At 41.8% G+C, this 22,641-nt stretch overlaps 1 protein-coding gene and 1 non-coding gene across 51 annotated transcripts; both read right to left on the minus strand.

The window, feature by feature from the left end:
• Window positions 1-84: 84 nt before the first annotated feature.
• PCBP2 (poly(rC) binding protein 2) lies at window positions 85-21,494 on the minus strand. 50 transcript variants are annotated; one of them, XM_086399221.1, is made up of 15 exons: window positions 21,222-21,494; window positions 18,769-18,888; window positions 18,188-18,211; window positions 18,066-18,098; window positions 17,421-17,537; window positions 15,325-15,456; window positions 14,240-14,368; window positions 13,132-13,206; window positions 11,235-11,327; window positions 10,086-10,127; window positions 8,788-8,860; window positions 8,262-8,300; window positions 7,268-7,320; window positions 6,382-6,551; window positions 85-521 (listed from the first exon to the last, which is right to left on the minus strand). In XM_086399221.1, exons 2-15 carry the CDS (start codon window positions 18,835-18,837, stop codon window positions 485-487), a joined length of 1,086 nt encoding a protein of 361 aa, XP_086255347.1. In that variant the 5' UTR covers window positions 18,838-18,888; window positions 21,222-21,494; the 3' UTR covers window positions 85-484. The 50 variants fall into 50 exon arrangements, with proteins under 50 accessions (XP_086255347.1, XP_086255345.1, XP_086255346.1 ...); XM_086399219.1 differs by having other exon boundaries at window positions 7,268-7,323; XM_086399220.1 differs by having other exon boundaries at window positions 18,769-18,911.
• On the minus strand, window positions 16,906-17,012 carry LOC147371500 (U6 spliceosomal RNA). The gene has a single exon (XR_015165014.1). It is a non-coding gene; the product is annotated as a U6 spliceosomal RNA (small nuclear RNA).
• Window positions 21,495-22,641: the final 1,147 nt, after the last annotated feature.

Here is a 22,641-nt window from a genome sequence, read left to right on the forward strand (position 1 = left end):
AAAACCCAAGCAGGGTCCTTACCCTTTTGAGGGATAAAAGGTGCAAAAATAACAGCAAGACACCAGAATAAAACCCACATGAAATCACTGTGGCATCCAGTTTCTATTCACAAAGAAAAAGCTCCAGTCCATCTTTTAATTTTTTTGAAAAATTCCTGACATTACAGAACTAAACTGAAATGTATTAATATTCCACTCTTACATTTCCATGACAAACAAAAAAAATTCATGAGCCAAAAAAAAAAAAAAAAAAAAACAGGGAGAAGCTTATAAAACTAAATATGGATCTCAGCATTAACAGCTGAACAGAGAAAGGAATTAAAACGCTTTAATTAAAAAATCACGAGTGGATGATAAAAGTGTGTAGAAACTGAAAATTTACAAACTATTTAAAACCTGGAATCGCTGACTGTTCAGAAACTACACAGATGGATCATGGGTGGTGGTGAACAGCAGAAAGGATTATGGATGAATCTGCATTGTTCTAGCTGCTCCCCATGCCACCCGTCTCCGAGGAAAGCCTGTAACACACACACAAAAAAAAACTCGAAGTTAGTTTCCTGAGTGCCCAGCAGTACCTCACCTCCAAAACTTTTAGTCTGGTTGATAAGATGTGAAGGAGTACATAAATCTGTTTCCGTATCAAGGGAGACATTGATTTTAAGATTTCTTGAGTTAACCAGTACCATGGTCCTATATAAGCCCTGCAATCCAAGCTTCCTAGGGCAAATTAACCTCAGAACCATAGTTCTGTCTCAAACTATGCTCTTCGTAGTATCTCTGTGGGATACATTAAGCATTCTCTCAAAAACAGACCACACACACAAAAGCCCCCTCTTAGGGGGGTCACAATACACAGAAACTTTACTGCCCAGATTTATTTTGGCTTCTTCTAAGCTCACAGAACAGTCCTGGGTTTCTCTATCAATGTAAAGACTATTACTATTAAGAGATACTAGTGTTTTCTAACTAAGCCATGTTAAAGAGGGAGCAAATATAGTAAGTTTGGATTAAGAATTACACTCAACCTACAATTGTTAGGTCTAGTTTTCAAGACTTGGAGTGGAAATCAAAACCATTTTCAGCAACTCCCTAGGCTTGCTCTAAGGGCTCCCCAATTTGTGGTCTTATTAGGCCAAACTCTCCATTCAAATATTTCTGGCAACAATGCCTGTTTCAAATAGATCATTCGAAGTCCTGGAATCCAGCTTGGGGCTTTGAAGGAAAGGTCTTTTAGGTGTTCAGTGATCAGCTTGCTTCTCTGATACTAGGTAGGCAGCAAGACCTGGCTCCCATTTTGAACAGAGCTAAATGTCTAAGACCCAGTCTCATTTTTACTTTTTTTTTTTGTGGGCGGGCAGCACACTTCAGGGCTTCCCCGGTGGCTCAGACAGTTTAAGGAATCTGCCTGTAATGCAGGAGACCAGGGTTCAATTCCTGGGTTGGGAAGATCCCCTGGAGGAAAGGATGGCAAACCTCTCCAGTATTCGTCCCTGGAGAATCCCCATGGACAGAGGAGCCTGGCGGGCTATGGCCCACGGACACAACTGAGCAACTAAGCACCTAATAAGCACAGCACACCCTCACCTTGGGGCATGTGGAACCTCTCCATGCCCCCTGCAAAGGAAGTGTGGAATCTGAACCAATGGACTACCAGGGAAGCCCCGCATTTTGTAACTTTATTTCGTAAAGATTTTAAATGTAATGGCATTCCTTGTCAAGAGAACATGAATACTTCCCCATTTGAATCTCTTCCAGAATAATGCAAATTGAAAAACTGGCCAGGAGGAAAGCCAGGAAACACAGAGCTCCTTCAATTACAAACTGCATATAGTTTCAAGTCAGAAATGGTATTTTGACCTCAGTATAAAGGAGAACAGTTAATAGGGGACAGATTCTTGCCAACCTCAAAATGGGATGATCTAGGGCAACATAAAAAACAGACCATTAATCAAAGACTTAAGTAGGAACTGAAGGTTCAGGAAAGGAGCTGCTGCAAACAGATCTAGGATTTAAAAAAATTAGTAAGTTCACACAAGAAGGTGGTGGCACTCTGACACCAAAAAGAACTCAAAAAGAATTGTCCAGAATTTACACCCAGTATGGGCAGGAATTGGGGGTGGCAGGGAAAGAGAACAAAGAAAAGGGAAAACCCAACTAAAATATATTAAGGACTCTAGAAAAGAAAGACCACATGGGGGAGCTGTAGGCTGCTACAAAAAATTGAACACCAAGGACCTCTGGATTTTAGTCAGCAAGCACTTAGGGGAAAAAAAACCTCTGACTTTCTTCCCAGCAATCCTTCAGGGAGTACTCATTAGGTAAAGAACTAGGTAAAAAATTAAAAAAAAAAAAAAAAAAAGGTTTCTGGGGAGAGATGGTATCAGCAAGCTATTAAAAAAGCTTACTAAGGGGCACTGCACCACATGATAAAGCATCATCTACCAACCAACAAAACCCCCATCTGGACAATGAAACACCCCACTAGTCCTTCATGCAGACTTTGTTTACAGCCCCAATCTTAAGGGCAACAATATACTGTAGTTAATATACTACAATATAATTAAGTTTTTTAAACAATGTAAGCCGAAGGGGGATGTGGGAAAAGGTCACCAGGAAAAAAAAGTCTCCACACTGGTTCTCCTAAGCCCTAAGAGCACTGTACTTTCATTACTCTGGCAATATACACTCAGGCTAAGTGGAGACTATCAGAGGCCTTCCACCATTTTACTCAGGGCATCTCTACTCTTATGGAGAGAGAACTGTGATCTTGGGATACAAAAAAGAATAAGGCTTTGGACAATTTAGAACAATCTTAAGTGGATCAATGAGTTAAAGTTGATCTTACAGGTCTTTAATCCTCTAAGTTATGACAGGGTTGGTACAGACAGGTTGGTGGGGATAAAAGGGTAAAGGGTCCTGTTTGAGTAATCAGAGTTGATTTAGGATAAACAGGCAGGATCTTGCCAAATTTGAGGCAATGTCACTGGTTGGTTGTTTGAGATTTAAGTAATACTAGTTCAGAGGAATGCAGACAGAAGCTGGCAAACTTTATTAGACTTTTCCCAACTTGCCTCCCCATTCTGGGTAAAGAAAAAACTTCTTTCCTACACAGCAGTCAACTAAGGTTCTTACTGTGGCAACTTTATTACAACTAGAAACACAAATCTGGCCAAGGAGGACAGCTGATAACTTAACCATGAAATAATTAAAAGAAAAAAAAAGTTAACTGAGAATTTTTTATTCATTAACACAGAGCCTAACACATTGTTATATTGCAAGGCAGAATAAAGCTACAAAAAGTAACAGAATGAGAAAGAAGAGCAAGAACTGTGGCTCTAGATAAAGAATTCAACAAGTCAGACTCTGAAACAGGCACTCAGCAGAAATGGCCTAAACCTAAACACAGTTTCCCATAGCCCCTACCCCCACCCTGTCATCCCCCCGAAACAGTAAAAAGGAAACGGTCACAAGCTCACAATTGTTTGGTTCTCACCAATATTAACAAAGGGGAAAAAAAACCATGAAATACTTGAGGGGGTGCCCCAAGACATATGCCATCAGTAGGGAGAGAATCTCTGTTTCTCGCCTTTCAGTTTGTTAGTTACACATGGCACAGCAGAGGTGGTGGTGGTGGTAGCTGAAGCCCCGGTACCCTTAGCAGCAGACACAACATTTAGAGCCAGGAGAGGGATGGGTTTCATGCCAAGCAGACTGGAGACACAAGGGGCGGTCGGAAGAGGGTTGGGGAGGCTGGAGGGTGCGTCGGAGGTCCCCGCTGTGGCGAGCGAGGGGGTGGTGGTGGAGGAGGAAGAAGAAGAAGAAGGGGTGGAGGGTTGAGAGAGGTTGATGCTGAGGTGATCGGGGATCGTGACGGAGGCTGCCTGGGAGGAGGGTTTAGCGTTTTCTAAACTGTAACAGAGGAAAAAAAGGAACAAAAAAAAAAGGGTGGGTGGAAGGGAAGACCACAAAAGGGCAAAGTACAGGACAAAATCCGCTTATCAGTAAGTGCCTCTGTTGCCAACTAAGAAAACTTCTATCAGCTTGTGACAAGCTTTTATTCTGTGTCCCACCCTCTAAAAATGCATACTTTGCCAAATTCCATTCCAATGCTATCAAGAACTTCTACGTGAAGAAAAGGCTGACGGACTGAGAAAAGACATCACACACTTTCATGTACCTGACATACTGATGCAACCCAAAAGGCAGAAAAAGATTTCAAGCAGAAAATGAAAGAATACTCATCAATTCCCAAACAAATAAATGTTTCATCCACCAAGCACTTGTGAAGCTTTGGGACACTAACCCCGAGAATTTTTCAAATTGTTTTTTTTTCCCCTGTAATTAATATCAAAATTTGTTTCCATTGCCAGTCAACTAACTAATATATCAGGATGGAAAGGGACAAGAGCCCAAAGTAGGTCACTCATTTCAAACTCTGTAGCATTTTCAATGAAAATTGCTGAAAACAGAAGCATAGATAAGCCTTATTTCTGGTGATGGGTGAGGAGAAAAGAAGGTTCTTTTGTTTAACTGACCATGCTTCTTACACAGACTTTACAAAACTAGAGAAGAGAAACTTCATGCACTGCTGAAAAATTCAGTTTAATGAACTAAAAACATCACTTCTACTTCTAAAATGAGCTCTAAGTAATAGTGATGACCTGTAGCTCCCAATGCCTCCATGGGCCTATGCCAGAACTGCAGGTATGTGCTGAAGTCTGTTGGACATCCTATGGCATAAGACTAAGTCTTCCAAGGCAGGGAGGCTCCTCAAGACTCCCATTTTGTCTACCTAAATCCAAGGACAGTTAAAATCCATAAAAGCTGCCACAATCAGCAGAAACTCTCAAAGTCTATTACTAAAAACAGAGACATCTTTCTTGCCTAGTATTCATAATAAAATCAGTCTTCTTTCTGTGTTCAAATTGGGCCAATATGAGTTAGCTGCGTGCATGCATAGTCCTTGATTGTTAATAAATCAAGTTTTTTTTAAAGTTTTGACCCAAATCCACAGCTCGGGCAGTTTCATGTAAAAAGGATGGTCCTGAAAAGAGTGACTAAATCAAGAAATGAAGGCGGACCCAAGTTTTGCTTCCTTAAGACTTAGCCATCAACCCAGTAGAGGGGTCAGGCAAGCAGGTTACATGGAAAACACTATCTGACAATATTCAGTGCACATCTACTCAAGCAGACGCGTCCAGCTTGCAAGAACGTAATTCTTGCCTCTTAACAATACAGCACCACAATCAGAAACAGGGAAACAAACCCTTGCAAACAGCAAGACGATAGAAAGCAGATCTAGGTATAGAAATCTTTTCTACACAAAGACAAGAAAATACCTCAAGGCATGAAGAGATATGATAACAGATGGAACCACTACTGGGAAACTGATAAATTCTTACAGGGGATAAAAGACCATGGAATAAATATATGGTCAGCGTAAGCATGGCAAAAAATAGACCCCATACCATACTTATGAATTCCTTTCCCTTGCACTACACATTTAGGAACCCATAAAATCTGTCTATACAACAGAGACCAACTAACTGTGACAGAGATAAACAACTTAGGTAAAAGTCTACATAAAAGGGAAAACTAAGTCCCTTACGGAATGGGCTGCTTTAAGATGTTAGTAAGCAATTAAGAACATGACTTAAGCACATGTGCTGAGAAAGCAAGAAATACAAAATGCCCTGCAAGATGCCCATTAACTGTAACAGTGCTGCTGCAACTGTGTGTGTTAACATTAGCTACCTTTGGATAAGAAAAGTAAAACCTCAGCAGGTCAATAAGGGATGAGATGAGATGGTGGGGGGTAAAGAAAATACTAAGCATTTCTAGAAACTTCCAATACCTGTACCTCTCCTTTCACACAAGCTCTAAACAATGGAACACAATGGCACAAATGGATGTGTTCAGAATAAACAGTAATGACTGCTTCAAAGAAACTATCTTGCTGTCATTATCTTTATTTCAATTAAGGGTGCTTGGGAGCCTAAACCCAGTGAAATATTAGTCTGTATGACACCTACAATGAGACCTACATTTGGTTTTAAGTCAGTATGGGTGCTCCAGCCAGAGCAGTCCTACAAAGTGAAGACATGCTCCATACCTTCCATTCCCCAAACCAACAAAAAGTCAAATGCAAACAATCCACTTCCCTTTCCCCAACCCCATGCAAACTCATTACAGTCTGGTTACTTTCCCCCCCTATACTAAAGGATGAGAAGTAGAGCTAGATACTTTTTCTTTTGCAATCTCTACCCTTCCCATTTCCATCCCCCAGAGAATCCCATACTTAATATTACAGTGTAACTTTTCCCAACACACACATTACTTGTGTTGGCACCAATAACACAAAAGATAGGGAACCCTTACCTGACATTGATTAGATATTGAGCCAGGCTAATGCTGGCAGCAGATCCAGTGATGGTAACCTGCCTATCAGTAGATCCTTCCACTGGGTTCGCAATTTTGATCTGCGCCCCAGACATCTGACGGATCTCATTGATTTTGGCGCCTTGACGCCCGATTATGCAGCCAATCAACTTAAGGAAGAAAAACAAGGCATACCAAATTAAGAGTTGCATGGCTAGGTCCCAGCATTCCACCCCACCCCTCAGGCTTCTATACCTCAGGCCCACAAACATGGCATTCAACTCTGAACTGAGTGACTCCTAGGACCATTAGCTCATTTCTTTCAGAGTACTAATTCCAAAGACAAAGCAGTGCAAAGATGATGATAAACCTATTCTGTTTTTGGCAATAAAGATGCCTTAACTCATCCTGCCATGATTATTACTTTACTATAGTGACAAGGATTCTGGCTAGTTTCTAACGCTTTTGCCTAGGAAAAAAGTAAACAATTGGTCAACATTTGCACTCTCCAATACCGTAGACACTAATAATGTCATTACTGAACATTGATGTGGCCAGTGAGATTGACAAACTTGAGTTTATCATTTTATTATTCTCAATTCAAACAGCTACATGTGCTTAGTGACTACCATGTTGGACAGCACAGATAACATCTAATGACCACTCCATTAGGGATTACATATGCAGATTCTACAAGATGCAAAAGCAAATGGGAATTTCTATTTGAGACAAAAAGTTTCCTCTGGCTCAAGATAACTCACACAATAATTTCATCAATCTCCATCAGTTTTTATTTGAGATTTTACAGTTTTAAGAATTTTAGTGCCTGTAACTCCATTTTCTTCCCCAAGGTGTTAAGAGTAGCCCAACCTCTGTTTTTACTTACATCGTTTGGAATGGTGAGTTCATGAGAAGTAGTCTGAGCAGATGCATCCAAACCTGCTAAAAGACAGAAGACAGCAAAGAAGTTCAAGGCACAGCATACAACTCCCGCTGGTTTGCACATTAACCTAACAGAAGGAAAATGAACTGGAAACCCAGCATTGGCTGTTGGGATTCATCTCTAACTTGGAAGCCTCCAAAGAGGAAAGAGGGGGAGACGGGTGTAGAAATAATGCTGGAAAGGTTCCTCTGTACCAACAAAAGAGGCTGATTTCATGCCATTTCCTGCAAAGCCCAGGCTATTAGGGTCTAAGGGGGTGGAAGCACGGGGCAAGGGGATGTGGTATCCTCAATTCTCAGGACCGAAATCTAACCAAGTACTTCTGCACTTCTCCCCTTTTCTGGTTGGATTTCCTATTGTTGTATCCCAATTTTATCTCACCTGATGCTATCACCAGCACCACTACCATGCCTATTACTGGGTAACATGGACTTTTGGCACACATGCAGAGTTGCTTTAAATATACCTATACCAGATTAACCAATCCCAACACCCTTACCCTAACCTACACTTAAAGGTCAGTGAGAAAGAAATGGCAGTGAGGTGTGGGAATTTCATTTCTCCAAACTACTCCCTGTCCTTTGCTCAATAATTTGTTCTGGTTTTTGCTTTCCAAAGAAAAAGAAGAAAAAAAAAAAATCCTATCAGCAAACACCCATACCCATCTATATGACACCTGGACTAGACAAGGCCAGCTGGCTAACTTGTAAGTCTAGTCCTGCTCTCAGCTGTGGCTGCTGAAACAACATTTTTAGAAGGGGGTAGGCCAGATCCATCAAGGGACCCTCAGGGGCACCAGGCCCACCCCCGCTTTGCTCTCTCAGCTCCTTTTTGCCATGTGCATGTTCTGCTGGTATGTCATGGGCAGTGAAACAAGACTCCCACCAGTTTATTAATATAACAGTAGAATACTACAGATTTTTTTTTTAATCATTACCCCAATAGCCTTTCACCTCTGGAGAGCTGGATTCAATGCCTGTTAAGATACAAGTGAAAATGAGTTTGGTGGTCTCATCCTAACCCTATCGGACAAGTTATTCCTTATATAGAAAAGCCCAAAAAAACAAAACAAAACAAAAACACACTACACAAATGGATTGTTTCTACCCAGATCTATGAATAGCTGGTGGAGAGAAAGGGGGTGCCAATCAGATCAAAGGGGCAGCGATAAGGACGGGTTAGAAGAAGTATCAGCCTACCCTTTGCCTGACAAGCATCCCCAGATCTCACCCCAAACCTTCCAAGGGCCTTTCTTTTTTCTCTTTTAGAATAACTCACCCCAAATGAAAACCAAGTTAACAAACATATTACCTCCTTCGGTTTAGCCATAGAAAACAGCCAAGTTTAAGCCAGCAGGACGCTGGGTAATGAAGTTTGTTTTAAACAGATGTCAAATGGAGACCTTGGGGCTGGCCTCTGTCTTGTACTACACCTTACAAAAATCAACACTGAGGTATCCATACCACTGAATCCGGTGTTGCCATGCGTCATGGGAAAATGAGACTGTTGCATTGCCAACTGGTGCAGCTTGGTCAACTGCAGGAAGGAAACAGAAGAGGTTGACATTAAAAGAGTAACACAGCCAAAGCTCAAGCACATTCAAACTGGAAAATGTAGAGCTCCTGATCCTCAAAGTTGGCTACTACTCAAACTATGACAGAGGCTAAGGAATGGGGCTGGTATCACAATCCTGGGGATGGGCACAAGAAGGTGAGGGTTAGAAACAGAGTATCAGTACAAAGAGAATATATGCGTTTGGGGTGTGTGAAATGCAGCAGCACCGCCTGACAACCACCCCCTTGTGGGCTATTTAATGAAGGTGTTTGCAGCCATTGCAACAGTTGCCCCAGGGACAAGCACAGACAGGCTAGGTAAACAAACTGTGCAGTGGTGCTAGGGAAAAACACACCATGCAGGGTTCCGTCAGTACTGGGAGGAGGGAAGGAAATGAGGGAATAGGGAGACTGCAAGGAGGAGAGATTAAGGCGAAACCAAACTGGGTTTAGCAACCCTGACCCTATGATTTCTATAGCTATTTTTCTTCATCTATATAAACTGTCCTGGCTGTTGTAAAACCATCTCTCTTCAAGTCTACTTCTCCTCCGGGGGCCTACCACTAACCAAAAGCCAAACTCCAACTTTTCAAATCTAAAGCTCAGCACCTGAAAAGGTTAGTAAGGGCAGAGAGTAAGTGCAGAAGGAAATGCCCTTAAAAGTCTAAATACCAGCACTTTTTAAATTGGAGTTTTCAGTGACAAGGAATTTCACTGAGTTGAATCCAAATATTTCACTTCCTAACCCTCCCTGTATAAATAAGTCCCTTTCCCACCCCTCCAGAAGCTTTTTACATTACCACCTCAGACTGAGTACACAAAAGCGAACCCAACCTCCCACTCCCTCACCCTCCCTCCATAGAAAGGACTTCATGCAAAGATGCACAGTCCACTGTGAATTTACATTGTGCCCTGGGATAACCAATGACGGTAAACAGTGGAACATTTCTCTTTCAGAGTAATCTGTAACACGGGAGAAAGTAGAATATAATAATCTATTATAATTTCCAGGGATTAAATTTCAAAACAAGGTGCTACTTTTTCCTGATTAAAGATTATTTAAGGGCCAAAATACAGACTTCACCTTGTGAGGGAAACAATACTGCAAATGTTTGAGACCCAGCTCACTTCTGCCTACATGGAGAAAGGACTGAGACAATTTTGGAAGGGAGAGGGAGCTTTTCAAAACAAGTGAAAACAAAACTTACATCTGGCTGTGGAATGGCATACTGTCCTTGAATGGTATAGGCCTACAAAAGGAGGAAAACAGTTCCTATTAAAAACCAATCACGGACAGCCACCCAGTTGGGGGGTGGGGGGGTAGGGGGAGACATTTCAACTAGCCAGGAAGCCAGAGTTGAACCAGAGAATGGGGAGGCCAGGGGTTGAGCAGTAGATGGTATCTCACAAATACAGTCAGACCCGAGTTGGCCTTCTTTATACCCTAAATATGATGGCTTATTTCAGGATGCCTATAAAGGGAGCCATGTTCCCTGCAATCAAAGACAAAATAACACATTTGTTTCTTAACGAAAATGTGGGAGATAGGATTAAACAATGCCTTGATTGCTTGAGCCCCCTTCTTTCTCCCTTTGTACAAGATGGCCTAGGAGGAAAATGATTTTTTTTCCTCAACCACCCCAACCCTTCTACCAATCATGGTGACATGTTTTATATCTGCACAGACCCACACGGCATGTTAAAACAAAACACTTCCCTTTTCCTATCTGACTTTTCTCTACATCTGCCTAATGACCTTAAGTGCACTGGAAGCTAGTTGGGTCCCTAGCACTAGGGAGCTGACCATAGGAATACATATAGAAAAAAAAAGAAAGAAAAAATCTTATGTTCTAGATCCTGCTTTCTCCCACCTCCCCTCCATAAAAGGCACTTGCAGCTCCCACTACGCCCTCCTCCCCCCACACCATAACCTCCCAAAAAGGGAGCTGGGTCTTTAGGGCAATGGGGTGGGGGGCAAGGAGAATCAGGAAGGGAAGAAAGGAGCAGCTGGTTAACAGGATGTGAAGCTTCTCACATCACAGTGGCCAGTACCCCCAGAAGTGTACCCAGGTGGGGGTGGGAAGGTGAAAATGGGGTAGGAGGAATAGGAGACAGGGAAAAGGGGTTGAACAAAAAAAGGAAAAAAAAAAGGGAAAAAAAAAAAAAAGAGTTGGTGTTACCATCTGGTGGGCTACGCAGCCTGTGTGAAATGAGGTGGGGGGGTCAGTCCAGGTCCCCGTGGACAGGTGGTGTCCACAGCACAAAAATCACCAGCGCCACTGGCCCCCCGCGTGTTGGCAGTCTCGGCTGAGGCGGAAGGATTGAGTGAGCCTTGGAGACTGAACATCCCCTCTCACCTCTAGAGGTGGTCCCTCCAGGTCAGGGTTGAGGCACATGGACGGGGTGGTGTGGGGAAAGCTCGCACTGTCGCTGCCTGTGCTGTACCTGTCCTGTGGATAAATAGAGGATTTCAGTCTCCAGGGCTGTCAATCCGGCACCTTGTCACCAGCATGAAATTCACACAAAAAAAGTTGTTTAATTTTTTCTTTTCCTTTAAAAAGGAGCTCACAACACAATTTGAAACGAGCTGCAATCAGTGAATTAAAAAAAAAAGTTACCTATAGTGGCAGATTTCACACTGCACAATTGGACTATTTTCAGTAAGAATGAAGGAGTGGGGCAACAGAGCTGATGCCAGCTCCTGGTCAATGTGGGATTAAACTGCACCCCTATAGAGCCCACTTTGTCACAAAGGAACAAAAGACACAGGTTCACCTGTGGACAATGCATAAACTGGTCCATTTAAAAAGGCCCATGGGAATAATCCAAGACAGGGCCACTCATGGAAGAAGAAGCTGCAAGCTTTTAGAGTGGTCAACTGAATAAAGGGGAGGGAGGGAAGGAAAGCAAAGAGGTAAGAAGGGGGAAGTGGGAAGGGGAAGAAAGGAAAGGGAAATGAAGGTAGAACTGTAAACAGAGAGGACTGCTGCTGTGCGGTATGGACTCTAGATAATCCCAAGTGACCTGGAAGAATCCAGAAAAGTAGGAACTTGTAGTTCCAGGGGAGAAGGGAAAACACCTGAAGCTAAACCTGCTACTCTAACTCTGGGCCTTTGTTTATCCGCCTAACTACCCAGACTCATGAAGCACACTTTGACCAAACCAGTTTGTACAATGCTAGTATTAAAAAGTACAAAACTGTGATATGATTAACTTCCTATGAAAGCTTCCAGAATTACAAGACAAACTAAGTTCCCCAAAACTTGTTCAGTTTTATGACAATTCAATAGAATGGGAATGAGATGGACTCTAAGAGCTCCCCCAGTTTAAATACAAGATGGAAATAGGTGAGTTATCTGCGTTTGTTAACAGGTCAGCCCCACTTAGGAAAAGGGACACTTGTACTTGTTTAGGCAGCTACCAAAATGAAGGTCACTATTTCAGCCTGAATCCCAATTATTTTAAAACTGACCTATGCCTCAAACGCTAACCAAAAAGCATAAAACTAACATGGTGCTAATCAGTGCCTTTTGTCATAAAACTCTAACTTCAGAATAAACCATGTACCAAGGATCCAGAGTTTAGGTTGGTGAAGGAGGAGAGGCCAAGGGGTGCTTTGGTGTTCTTACTCTAACACCAAAGGTCACAGCCCAACATGCTCTTCCCGCTCCTAGACACTGAACCCTTACCCCAGCTGATTTCAGTTATGCCATGTGGGTTCAAACCAGTGTTTGAGGTTAAGAGCCCAGGGACAACACACTGGAATTTGGGAGTGAAGGGGTAGGAATAGGGGAGGTGAGGTGGGGAAAAGGGGAAGTTTGTAGGACACTCAATTTCAGGAGCCCCCAATTTGAGACCACCATCCAAGAATCTATTTCAGAGGTCCAACTCCTTATTATGTTTTATTTGGACCTCTAAAGAACACCCCACACATGAAAAAACATGGATGGGGTGGGGGTAGGGAGAGCAGTGACATCAAAGCAATTTTATCTTTTCTTCTAACCCAACCCACCTTAAATTACTAAGTAGATTACCTCTTCCGAGTGCCTACAAAACTCCCAATGCCTGCTAATAATTAAATAAGGTGGCATTCATAGCTTTCTTCAGTACAAAAAATAAAACTGAAAGCAGGTCAAACTATGGCCAGAGTACAGATTTCAGCAAGCATGCAGAGTGGCCTGGTGTGCTGCTGGCAAAGTTGACATTTCAAATACAATCTTGTTCACCTTAGCCCAGCAATAAAAAACTTCTTACCTGACCACCTGCAAAGATGACCGGAGAACTGGACGGCTTGGGCCGGTACGGGATGGTCACGCCCTTCGGGGGGGACTGGGAGAGAGTCAGAGGGGAAAAAAACAAAAAGAGATAAGGTTTCAAAGCTGCTTCAGCTGTGTGGCTTAAGCTCACACAGGTCAGTTAAATTAAAAACTTTATTATTTCCACCCCTTCACCTATCAACTTTGTCTCTGGCTAGATCTAATCTCAAATCATCAGCAGTTATTTGCCTCTAAAACAGTAAGATGGTCCGTGGACTATACAGTTCACACTAATTCTCATCAAGGCAGATTCCCCTGTAATAATTTAGGCATTATTTCCATGTGTTCAAATTGTGCTAATTAACACAAAAAACCAAAACCTCTAGATGTACCCATGTACCTTTGTAACTACATTTTGACCTGAATAGGAAATAAAATCAAATAGGAAATAAAGCTCCCAAACTTTTTATCTAGGGTAATTCAGGACTTTCCATTAATAGCTCAATGATTCAGTCAATAGTTTCCTAAACTCTACCTAAAAGTTCTACTTTCCTTTCTCACCAATATGGGACCAATTCCCTATGACAATTCTAAAAAGGTTTAATTCTCCTTAATTTTATTATTCTTTTTGTTAACTGAATAGCATCCACCAGGACCTCGTAAGTCATTCAGAAACACTACTATGGATATTTTTTGTTATTATAGATCATTTTGAATAATCCTGCCTTATAACATAGAAATTAATTTAAACATATCAAAGTTGCATGTAGCCAAAATACTGTAACCTGAAAGGCAATTTAACTTAGATTCTCAAGACCCCAGATACATCTTTTGTCCTCAAATTCCAAGTAGCAAATCTTCCCCCTACCAACCCTGCTAAAATTGCTATAAACCAAATGATTACTGCTGCTTAAGTTTCTATTTTTGCTTGGACTGTAAGAAAAGTCAAAGCTGGGAGAAGGAAAAGATGAACTCAGGGAACCTCTTCCCCACCCCCATGTGAGGCTTCTAACAGCCTCACCTAATTCTAGTCTTACTAAATATAGATCAGTCTGTCTCCCTAAATCACCCTCCCCCCCATTCTCAGCATGAGCCTGAGGGCTTACCTCCAACATAACCACGCAGATCTGTTTCACACACTCAATGATGGATTGCGGAATGCCAGCAATAGTGATGGCCCGCTCAGTTGAGTTGGGGAGCATATCCCCTGCCACTTGGACCTGAGCCCCTGTACTCTTTGGGGTAAAAAGAAATTTTAAAAATCAGAGAAACAGATCATTCATACCATTTACATCTCCCTGCAGAAATTTTAGAGTCTAAAACTCAGTAAACATTTATCCCATCTCCTATCTAACCCTTTTAATCCTCCCTCCCCTCTCTTTCCTTATTCCAGATAAGATTGTTTAATCACAGTTATAAATAAATTAGCCTCTGAAAGCTGAGAATAAGCCTGAATAACAGCCTAAATTTAACCTGCTCTTAAGAGAAAGGTCCTTCTACACAGTTTCCTCTCATTTAATGATAGCTCTGTGGGTCATCAAACAAAATATTCATAAATATCACCCACCTTTTATTCAGCAAATGTTTATATTAAGCCCATTCTATGTGCCAAGCACCATCCCAGGTACTTGGAATATATCAATGAGCAAAATAAAAATCCCTGCTCACATAGTACGTACAATAGGCTCCCAGATAAGTCCAATTCGAATAGGAGCTGTTCAAATTTCATCCCAACATCCAATTCGGTAACTCCCAGATATAAATAAAAGCTCCCATAATTCACCATTAACTTTCATAATTTTGAAGAGAGAATTACAACTATATCCCAATATACCTTCATTTCTTCCAAGCTATTTAAGAATTTGGCCAAGAAAAACACTTGATATTATTACATATCAAATTGTAAGTTCTTTAGACATAAAAAAGGATCATGTAGCCTCATGGAAAAGTCACCAACAGGTCCCACGCAATAGCTGGAAATTCTGGTTAACTTTTCTGATTTACTGTTGTTGAAATATATGAAATCTAAGAAAAATATGCATATCAACCAAATTATAGTCTTCTAGGACTATTACTTTAATAAAAATCTTCATCTCAATAAATGCTAACTTTTCCTAGATAATAAAAGCTAGTAGAGGAAGCTCATTTAGAATTTACACTTTAAAAAGAGAAAGAGCACAAATTAACCAACCTCTCGTATTTCCTTGATCTTGCAACCACCTTTCCCAATGAGAGAGCCACACTGACTAGCAGGGACCACCAGCCTCAGGGTGACTGGGGGTCTACTGGCAGCTGTGCTATTGGTCATAGAGCTGCTGATGTCCTACAAAAAGAAATTAGTCAAAACACCACAAGAATATACAAGTTTAAACAGATCCCTGGGATCCCCTAACTGGCATAAAACAACCTTATAAGGGACATATTATGTCATGATCTCCAACAACATTTAAACATTGCCCCTGCCCCAAACAATAACAACTTATTACTAAAAAAATAAAATGGCCTACAAATATCCTCAGATTTAGCCTTAATATATGTTCCTTCATGCCAGAAGCAGTGTTCTTAGTAGAGAGAAAACTTATTTTGTTAAGTAAAATAAGTTTTCTCAGCAAAATAAAACAATACTGGTGAAGTCAACATTAAACATGAAGAGAAAAGATGAGACAATGCAACCCAAATTCAAGTGACCAATTTTGTCCTCTTAAACTACGTAGAGATTAAAAATAGTGTACTTTTATTTATCCTTTTTTCTTGGTATGAAATTGAAGCTGAGTACTTACCCCAATCACAACTGAAAAGTTGTAGATTTTAAACTAAAAGACTGTATTGGCTTCAAAGCCCATAATCTCTCCCATAACAATATGCTGCATCTTGTCTATAAACTAATTAAATTTATCCTTCTGAGGATTTAGCTTAATCTCTATGTATATAGCATGTATTTAGATAGACCTGGGAATTTCTCCGACATAAGCCCCTTAAGTCAAGACCATGTTTCTTATTTGTTAAAGTATGAATAGATTTTCTGAATTTTTTTAAAGCTACAAGCTCTGGATTAGCAAGGTCTTACAGGTCAGAAAGATAACATTTCTGATCTTGGCAAGAGTAAGATTTCAGGCACCATTAAGGCATTAGCAACAGCCCAGAAGCCCTCCTCTGCCTGCAGTATCAATTGCATTATTAGCAGCATTACTACAGAAGCTGGGAGGCTGAAAACTGGATGAACCGAGGGCAATGATGGTTCAGCACTGTAAGGTTGAGAAAGTTTAATAAACAGAAAAAAAATCCCCACTATTGACATTTTGCTTCTGATAACTATTCCCTCCCCTCCAAGTATAGCTCTGACAGTTACCAGGCTTTTTTTTTAATGTGTAACTGCCTACCTGTATTTATAGAGTATATTAGTATTTAGCAGGGCTCCTAACAAATCCATATTAATTTAGTTCACTCAACTAAGAGTCAGGGGACATAATTATGAACACAATGGTGGCATACCTTCAAATTGTTGGTAAAGAAGTAAAAGATGCTGTTTTTTCACATTTTTTAGAGTCCCTAATAACAAACTATTTGGGGTTTTTTTGTTCTTGTTTTTAAATTCAAGCACAGTCAATGTACACTATGGTTTCAGGTGTACAAGTATTGTTTGACATTTAAATTCATTAAAAAAATGATCAAAGTAAGTCTAGTAACCATTTGTTACCAAACAAAGTTATTACAGTATTACTGACTATATTCCTTACACTGTATATATAAACCCCCAATGACTCATAATTGGGAAAATATGGAATGCTTCACAAATTTGTGTATTATCCTTGCACAGGGGCCACATCAATCTCTTCTGTATCATTCCAATTGTAGCATATGTGCTGCCAAAGTGAGCACTCTAACTATAGCTGGAAGTTAGGGGTGCTGACCCCTCACCCCAGTCAAAAGTCCAAGTATAACCTATCCATAGTTCCACATTCACAGAGTCAACCAATCGCTGACTGTGTAATTCCACAGTACATATTTTATACTACTGTAATACATTATTTATTGAAACAATCAAAGTACAAGCAGACCAGCATAGTTCAAACTCATGTTCTTCTATGGCCAATGGTATTTTTCTAACCAACTGAAGTGACTTTTTAACTATAAATGGTCCAATTTTGGGGATGCTGAATGGGAGTAAAGAACCCATTTACAGAGCTTTATGACCTAGTCTGTTCTTCAATTTTAAAAGCTCTTGGAAATCACTAAGCTATCAAGAAGCAATAAAAAATAAAGAATGAGGGGCAGGGAACAACAAACCTCTTCCAGTTTATCAATGATCATAGCAAAGGCTTTGAAGATGGCATTAGTGGGTCCAGCCAAAGTGATAATCCTTTCAGGACAATTCCCTTCTGAGATGTTTATACGTGCACCACTCTGGATAGAAACAGAGCCAAAAGGTTAATAGACAAAAAAAATCTAAGCACAGACACACATACAAATATATAAATAATCCCTCTTAAACAAGACGGGCAAGAAGCTGCCTATGTACATGATCCTGATAAAAGGCATCATCAACATCATTTAAAATACAGCTCCATATTTATCCTCCAACAAACTACAGAAGCTGCTTTAAGTCTTGAATGCAGACTTCCTAAAACTACATTTCCCAGCATACTATTTGTCATACAAATAACCCAAGCCAGAAAAATACCAGCTTCTCCTATTAAGATCTTCCCTTTTCTGGGACACTTCCCTGGTGGTTCAGTGGTTAAGACTCCATGCTTCCACTGCCCAGGTTGGGGAACTAAGATCCCACGTTCCCACAGTGCAGCCAAATATTAAAAAAAAAAAAAAAAAACTTCTCCCTACCAATCTCTCATTAAACAGAAACTTTGCTTTTGTTTTAGAAGTGTCTAACTTTCCAAGTTAACAGTCCCTATCCCTCCATCCCCAATAACTCACCTCCTCGCGCATCTTCTTAACTGATTCTCCTTTCTGAAAGAGGGAAAGTCAAAAATGAGTTCCAATTATTATTTAAACCCAGGCTGACTAAATAGTGATTAAGAGTTCAACTAATGCCTTACCTTTCCGATGATACTGCCAACTTCCTACAATGGAGAATACTAGTGTCAAATACAAGGAAACTTGAAGCATTGGTTATCACAAAAAGTAATTTTTAAAACAATCCAAAGCAATGGAAAAACTAGGATTCACTGGGAAGGGGAATGGAAAGGCTTATTATTTTCTTTGCTCAAAACATAAGGGAAGCTATCAAAGAATTGTCAAGAAATAGTGGAGTAATGAAGTGCTGTCTTTAATATAAATCATTTTTAAAAATATCAAATACCAGTTCACCTTAAAGTTACCCAAAATTGTTTGGGCAGTGGAAATCTACCTATCACAAGCTATAACAACATCCATGAGAAAAATCTTATCATCCAGATAGTTTTGGCTCTAGCCTCTGGTTAAGCCTTTCGTGCTCAGTGGAGCTTCCTAGTAAAGTCTGTCCATTTTCCCACTACAGTCTCATCTAGTCCACCAGAGAAGGAGTGCTAAAGCCAGACTTCCCACAGAGCTAATCTGATGAGCTCCAAGATCCATGCCCTCTCTTCCTGGCCCCTCCTCTAGCAGTTACTATGACCCAATTTCCCAAGCTGTTGCATACCTTTCCATGCATAAGTAGCCGGATGGTGAGAGTGACATTTAATCCACCTTCAATCACTCCGGTGTCCATGTCGAGCAGTGTTCTGAGGAGCTGGACTTTGAGTGGTCAAGTCTTTGGTCACTGGTGGGGGTGAAAGCCAAAAACTGAAATGCAAACATGACCAAACTCAAGAGTAGGAAACAATAGAAATATTTCCCAATGTTACTTTAGTCATTATCAATGTTTTCTAGCTGACTCTTTTCCTTAAATGACAGTGTATCAGTCAGCAGGCTTGTATACATCCAGCACACTGCATTAACAGCTCAGATTCTGTTACAAAGTATATAAAGCAACTTTCCAGTCTACTCTCATTAATGATAGGGTTTCCGCTGACTCTCAGGATGTGAAAGATTCCTTCAATTGGCAATGGTTCTAAGGGGAACTGCTGAACCTGCACCAGTTGTCCTTTAGCAGAATAAGCTTCCAAAGAATACAGAAACACCTGGAAATCATGAGGGCAAACCTCAAGCTAACTATACACTGAGGGCTATGACTTTGGCTTCCCTATTATGAAGCCATTCAGGTTGAAAGCTACAAAGGACACATGTAAATGTTTTTATTGGCAGCAATTTTTAGGTTAAAAAAATTAAGATGTATCTTCACCTTAAAATTCTGAATGTGAATACACGTCACCAAATACTTTTTAAAAGATTTAAATCAACAACCTCACTGAAAAAGGCATTATCTGAAATGCCTTCTATGCAAGCTGGGTTCCACATTCCCCTTTGGGAAATGACTCAATACATTAAGTGCAGCCTGAGTCGTCTTTTCCCAACCAAACTTGATAGTCACTCAAGATCTGAATTTACCTGTTTCCGCATTAACCTGTTACTACTCAAGTCTTTATTCAAATTATTTAATCTTAAATTTTCTTCCAAAGGAAACAATCAAAATGATAGCTGGTATCTCTAAAAATTTATTGTGTGGTTGTTTTAAGCAAGAGCAGTAATGAGACTTTCCTACTGAGGCCCTTTCCCCACGTAAGCACTAAAGCAATGTTACTAACATTTCTGCTTTAACTGATAAAGAATGCTTTTGAATATACATCAGCCTACAATGCTTCCTTAGGACCTAACAGTGTTAGTTTTGAAAAGGACCTCCCCAAAGTGGTGAAATTTCTCCAGTGACATTTTTAGTAGCCACCTCTTCAAAACAACATCAATGATCTCTCCTACAGCCAGTCTTCCTCCTTCACAAAACCAGCCACCTTTTCAACTTTGCTGTAACACAAAGCTGTATCCTAAACATCCTAAAAGTGTTAAGTGGCTGCCAGACCATCCTGTATATAGCAAGCTGCCCCATGGCTACCTCAAGTATGTGATTACTTAAAAGAAGGGCTTTGCATCCCCAGAGAACCTCATTCCCCCATTTTCAGAATATAATTGCTGAAAAAAAATCCCAGAATTCAACACTTTTCACTCAAGGAAAAACAACTGTACTGGGGGTAGGGAGAAAATAGTTGGGTCTGTAAGGACGACTTTAGTAAGACATGGAAAAAATTTGGCAGTTTAATCCCTTATCCTCACTCACAGAATAAGAAGCACTTTACAAATACCATGACAAAAGCAAATTCGAAAAGGCAAGAAAATTGGAAACCTATTTGAAGCCATTTCTTGAGGTATGCCACAAAGGTGCATTTCCAACACCAAACCACTCAAGAAATCCCTGTCATGTTTCTCTCCTGACTAGGAGAATGTAAGTGTACCCAACCCCAGGAATCCAGCTGTTAATCCTGCATCCATTACCCCTTCTCCTATAAATAGCTCGGTCTGGGTCTATAGCGGCAGGCATTTTGTAATTTCAAAATTCGTTACCCCGAGAAAACGTCCTGAATAACTCGGTAACTGGGAGCCCGTCTACCCTTTCTTTAACTCCACAGCCCCCCTCCCCTTGGCCATCCAAGCATTTTCCACTCAAAAAATGTACCCCCCCATCCCTCCACTAGAAAAAGAGAAGGAAAAAATAAACGGTTCGGTCGGGGGGGGGCGCTGCGATCCAGGGGGAGGGGCCAGACTAGTAGCGCCTCCTCGAGTGGCTGCGCCAGCGCCTGACCCCCGCGGGGAGCCGCGCTCACCCGCCCGGCCAGCAAGCCGGCCATCGCCTCCCCAACCCCCCTCAACCAACAAATCCACCGCCGCCCCCCTCCCTACCGCGCGCGCGCCCTCCTTGACTCCTGCGCAGCCGCCACCGGGAAAAGGCGGGGGGAAGGGGAGGAGGCCTTGCGCGAGGCCTACTAGGCCTCGTCGGAGCCAGGGCCTCGCGTGAATGGCCGGCCAAGCAGAAGGAGGGAGCAGGCGCTCACGCGGGACTACGCGAGGCCGGGGCTCGTGACGAGGACCGGAGCCCGCTAAGAAAGATGGCAAGAGTAGAAATAGAGCCATAGCCGCGGGCGGAGGGAAAAATTTGAAGCTTACCTGCAGGCGCGAGGCGACTGAGGGGAAAAGGGGAGCGGGCGGGAAGGGGAAGGGCGGGAGGCCGGGGGCGGAACAATAGGGGCGGGCGGGAAGGCGAGGGGGGCCCCGCGGACGGGCGGAGGAGGAAGGGGGGGGTGGAGGAGGAGGAGGAGGAAGGGGGAAAGAGACCCCGGGGCGGGTGGAGGGCGGCGGAGGGCGGGCGGGCGGGCGGAGGGCGGGCGGGCGGGAGAGGGCGCAGGCTGCGGCTGCTCCGGCTGCTGCCTCTGCTGGTCTGGGAGGGGGACGGGGCGGAGCGGCCCGCTTTCAACCCCGCGCACCCTCCGACCCCGGAAGCGCTAACCGCCCCGGGGGCCGGCGAGGCGACTGCGTCGTCCAAACCTTCCCCACGCAATGCGGACGGCCTCCCAACAGCCTAGAGCGGCTCCGTGGACAGCGTTGGCACCAGCGAGAGAACAACCGGTAGCAAATGGCGAAGAGCATGATAGAGCGGCAGTGTGGGGGCAGGGAGGAAACTAGTGTCCCCTAGCGGGCTGGTTCGAAAGCCCAGACGTTTAAGTGCGGAGAGAGTTGGCAATCGCCATGGATAAACCAGACAGGAAAATGGGATGTGTGAGAAGAGACTACTGGGACAAACCCCTAGTCTATAGTAATACAAATAGGAAAAAAAGCTAACTTGCCACCTTGGAGGTCACTTTTACACCAACTCTTTACTCTGAAAATTGGTAATTAAAATGAAAGAAGCACTTTTTCTTTTAGGAAGAACTGTAGTTCATCTTTAGTCAACAAGGGAAAACTTTTTTTCAAGAATTCCATATAATGAATGTAGAGAAATTTAAAAATTAGAAAATCATTCATTCTCCAACCCAAAATGAAATAATTGACTTAAGCAAGTGTCATCAAATCATCAAAGCTTTAAGGGAAAATTTGTTAGGGAAAAGGATACTAACCTGGTGACAAATATCACCACATGATTATTTGCAAAAAAAGAAAAGAAAGGAACCCAAAAGTTTTAAATGGAAAGATCAGATAGGTCACCACCTTATCCAAGTGATCAAACCTTGTATCACTAATAGTACAACTCTGACATAGTCCTTGATGAGATGCAGGTAGTACATAGCATCATCTATTAAGTATTCTTCTCAAGTGTTTAATCTTAATCAAATTAAACCTTCAGACCCAACTTGCAATTTACAGGAAATTTACAAGGGATCAAGGAAAAAGTTAAACATATCATAATCAGCAAATCCAGAATCCAAGACATTCAACAAGACAACTAGCCTGTTCTCATCAAAATGAAAATGTAATAGAACAGAGGGGGAGAAAAGAGACGATAAATTCAAAAGACAATAATAATCAAATATAACGTGTGGATCTTGTTTGGATTCTGGTTTGTTTTTTTTATAGCTATATAAGACATTTT

Source organism: Bos grunniens, chromosome 5 (genome assembly GCF_055505025.1).
Source record: "Bos grunniens cultivar Pamir isolate PY7600 chromosome 5, Bosgru_T2T1.0, whole genome shotgun sequence".
Lineage (NCBI taxonomy): Eukaryota > Metazoa > Chordata > Mammalia > Artiodactyla > Bovidae > Bos > Bos grunniens.

Bases quoted from the DNA above. Each gene is read 5' to 3' on its own strand.
- PCBP2 (XM_086399195.1), bottom strand. From the start codon at position 18,837: ATGGACACCGGAGTGATTGAAGGTGGATTAAATGTCACTCTCACCATC. The intron at 15,457-17,420 runs GTTTGTTGTTCC...TTCTTTTTGTAG, and splicing joins TCATTGATAAACTGGAAGAG to GACATCAGCAGCTCTATGAC. The intron at 3,913-6,381 runs GTAAGGGTTCCC...CCTCTGTTACAG, and splicing joins CAATATCTAATCAATGTCAG to TTTAGAAAACGCTAAACCCT.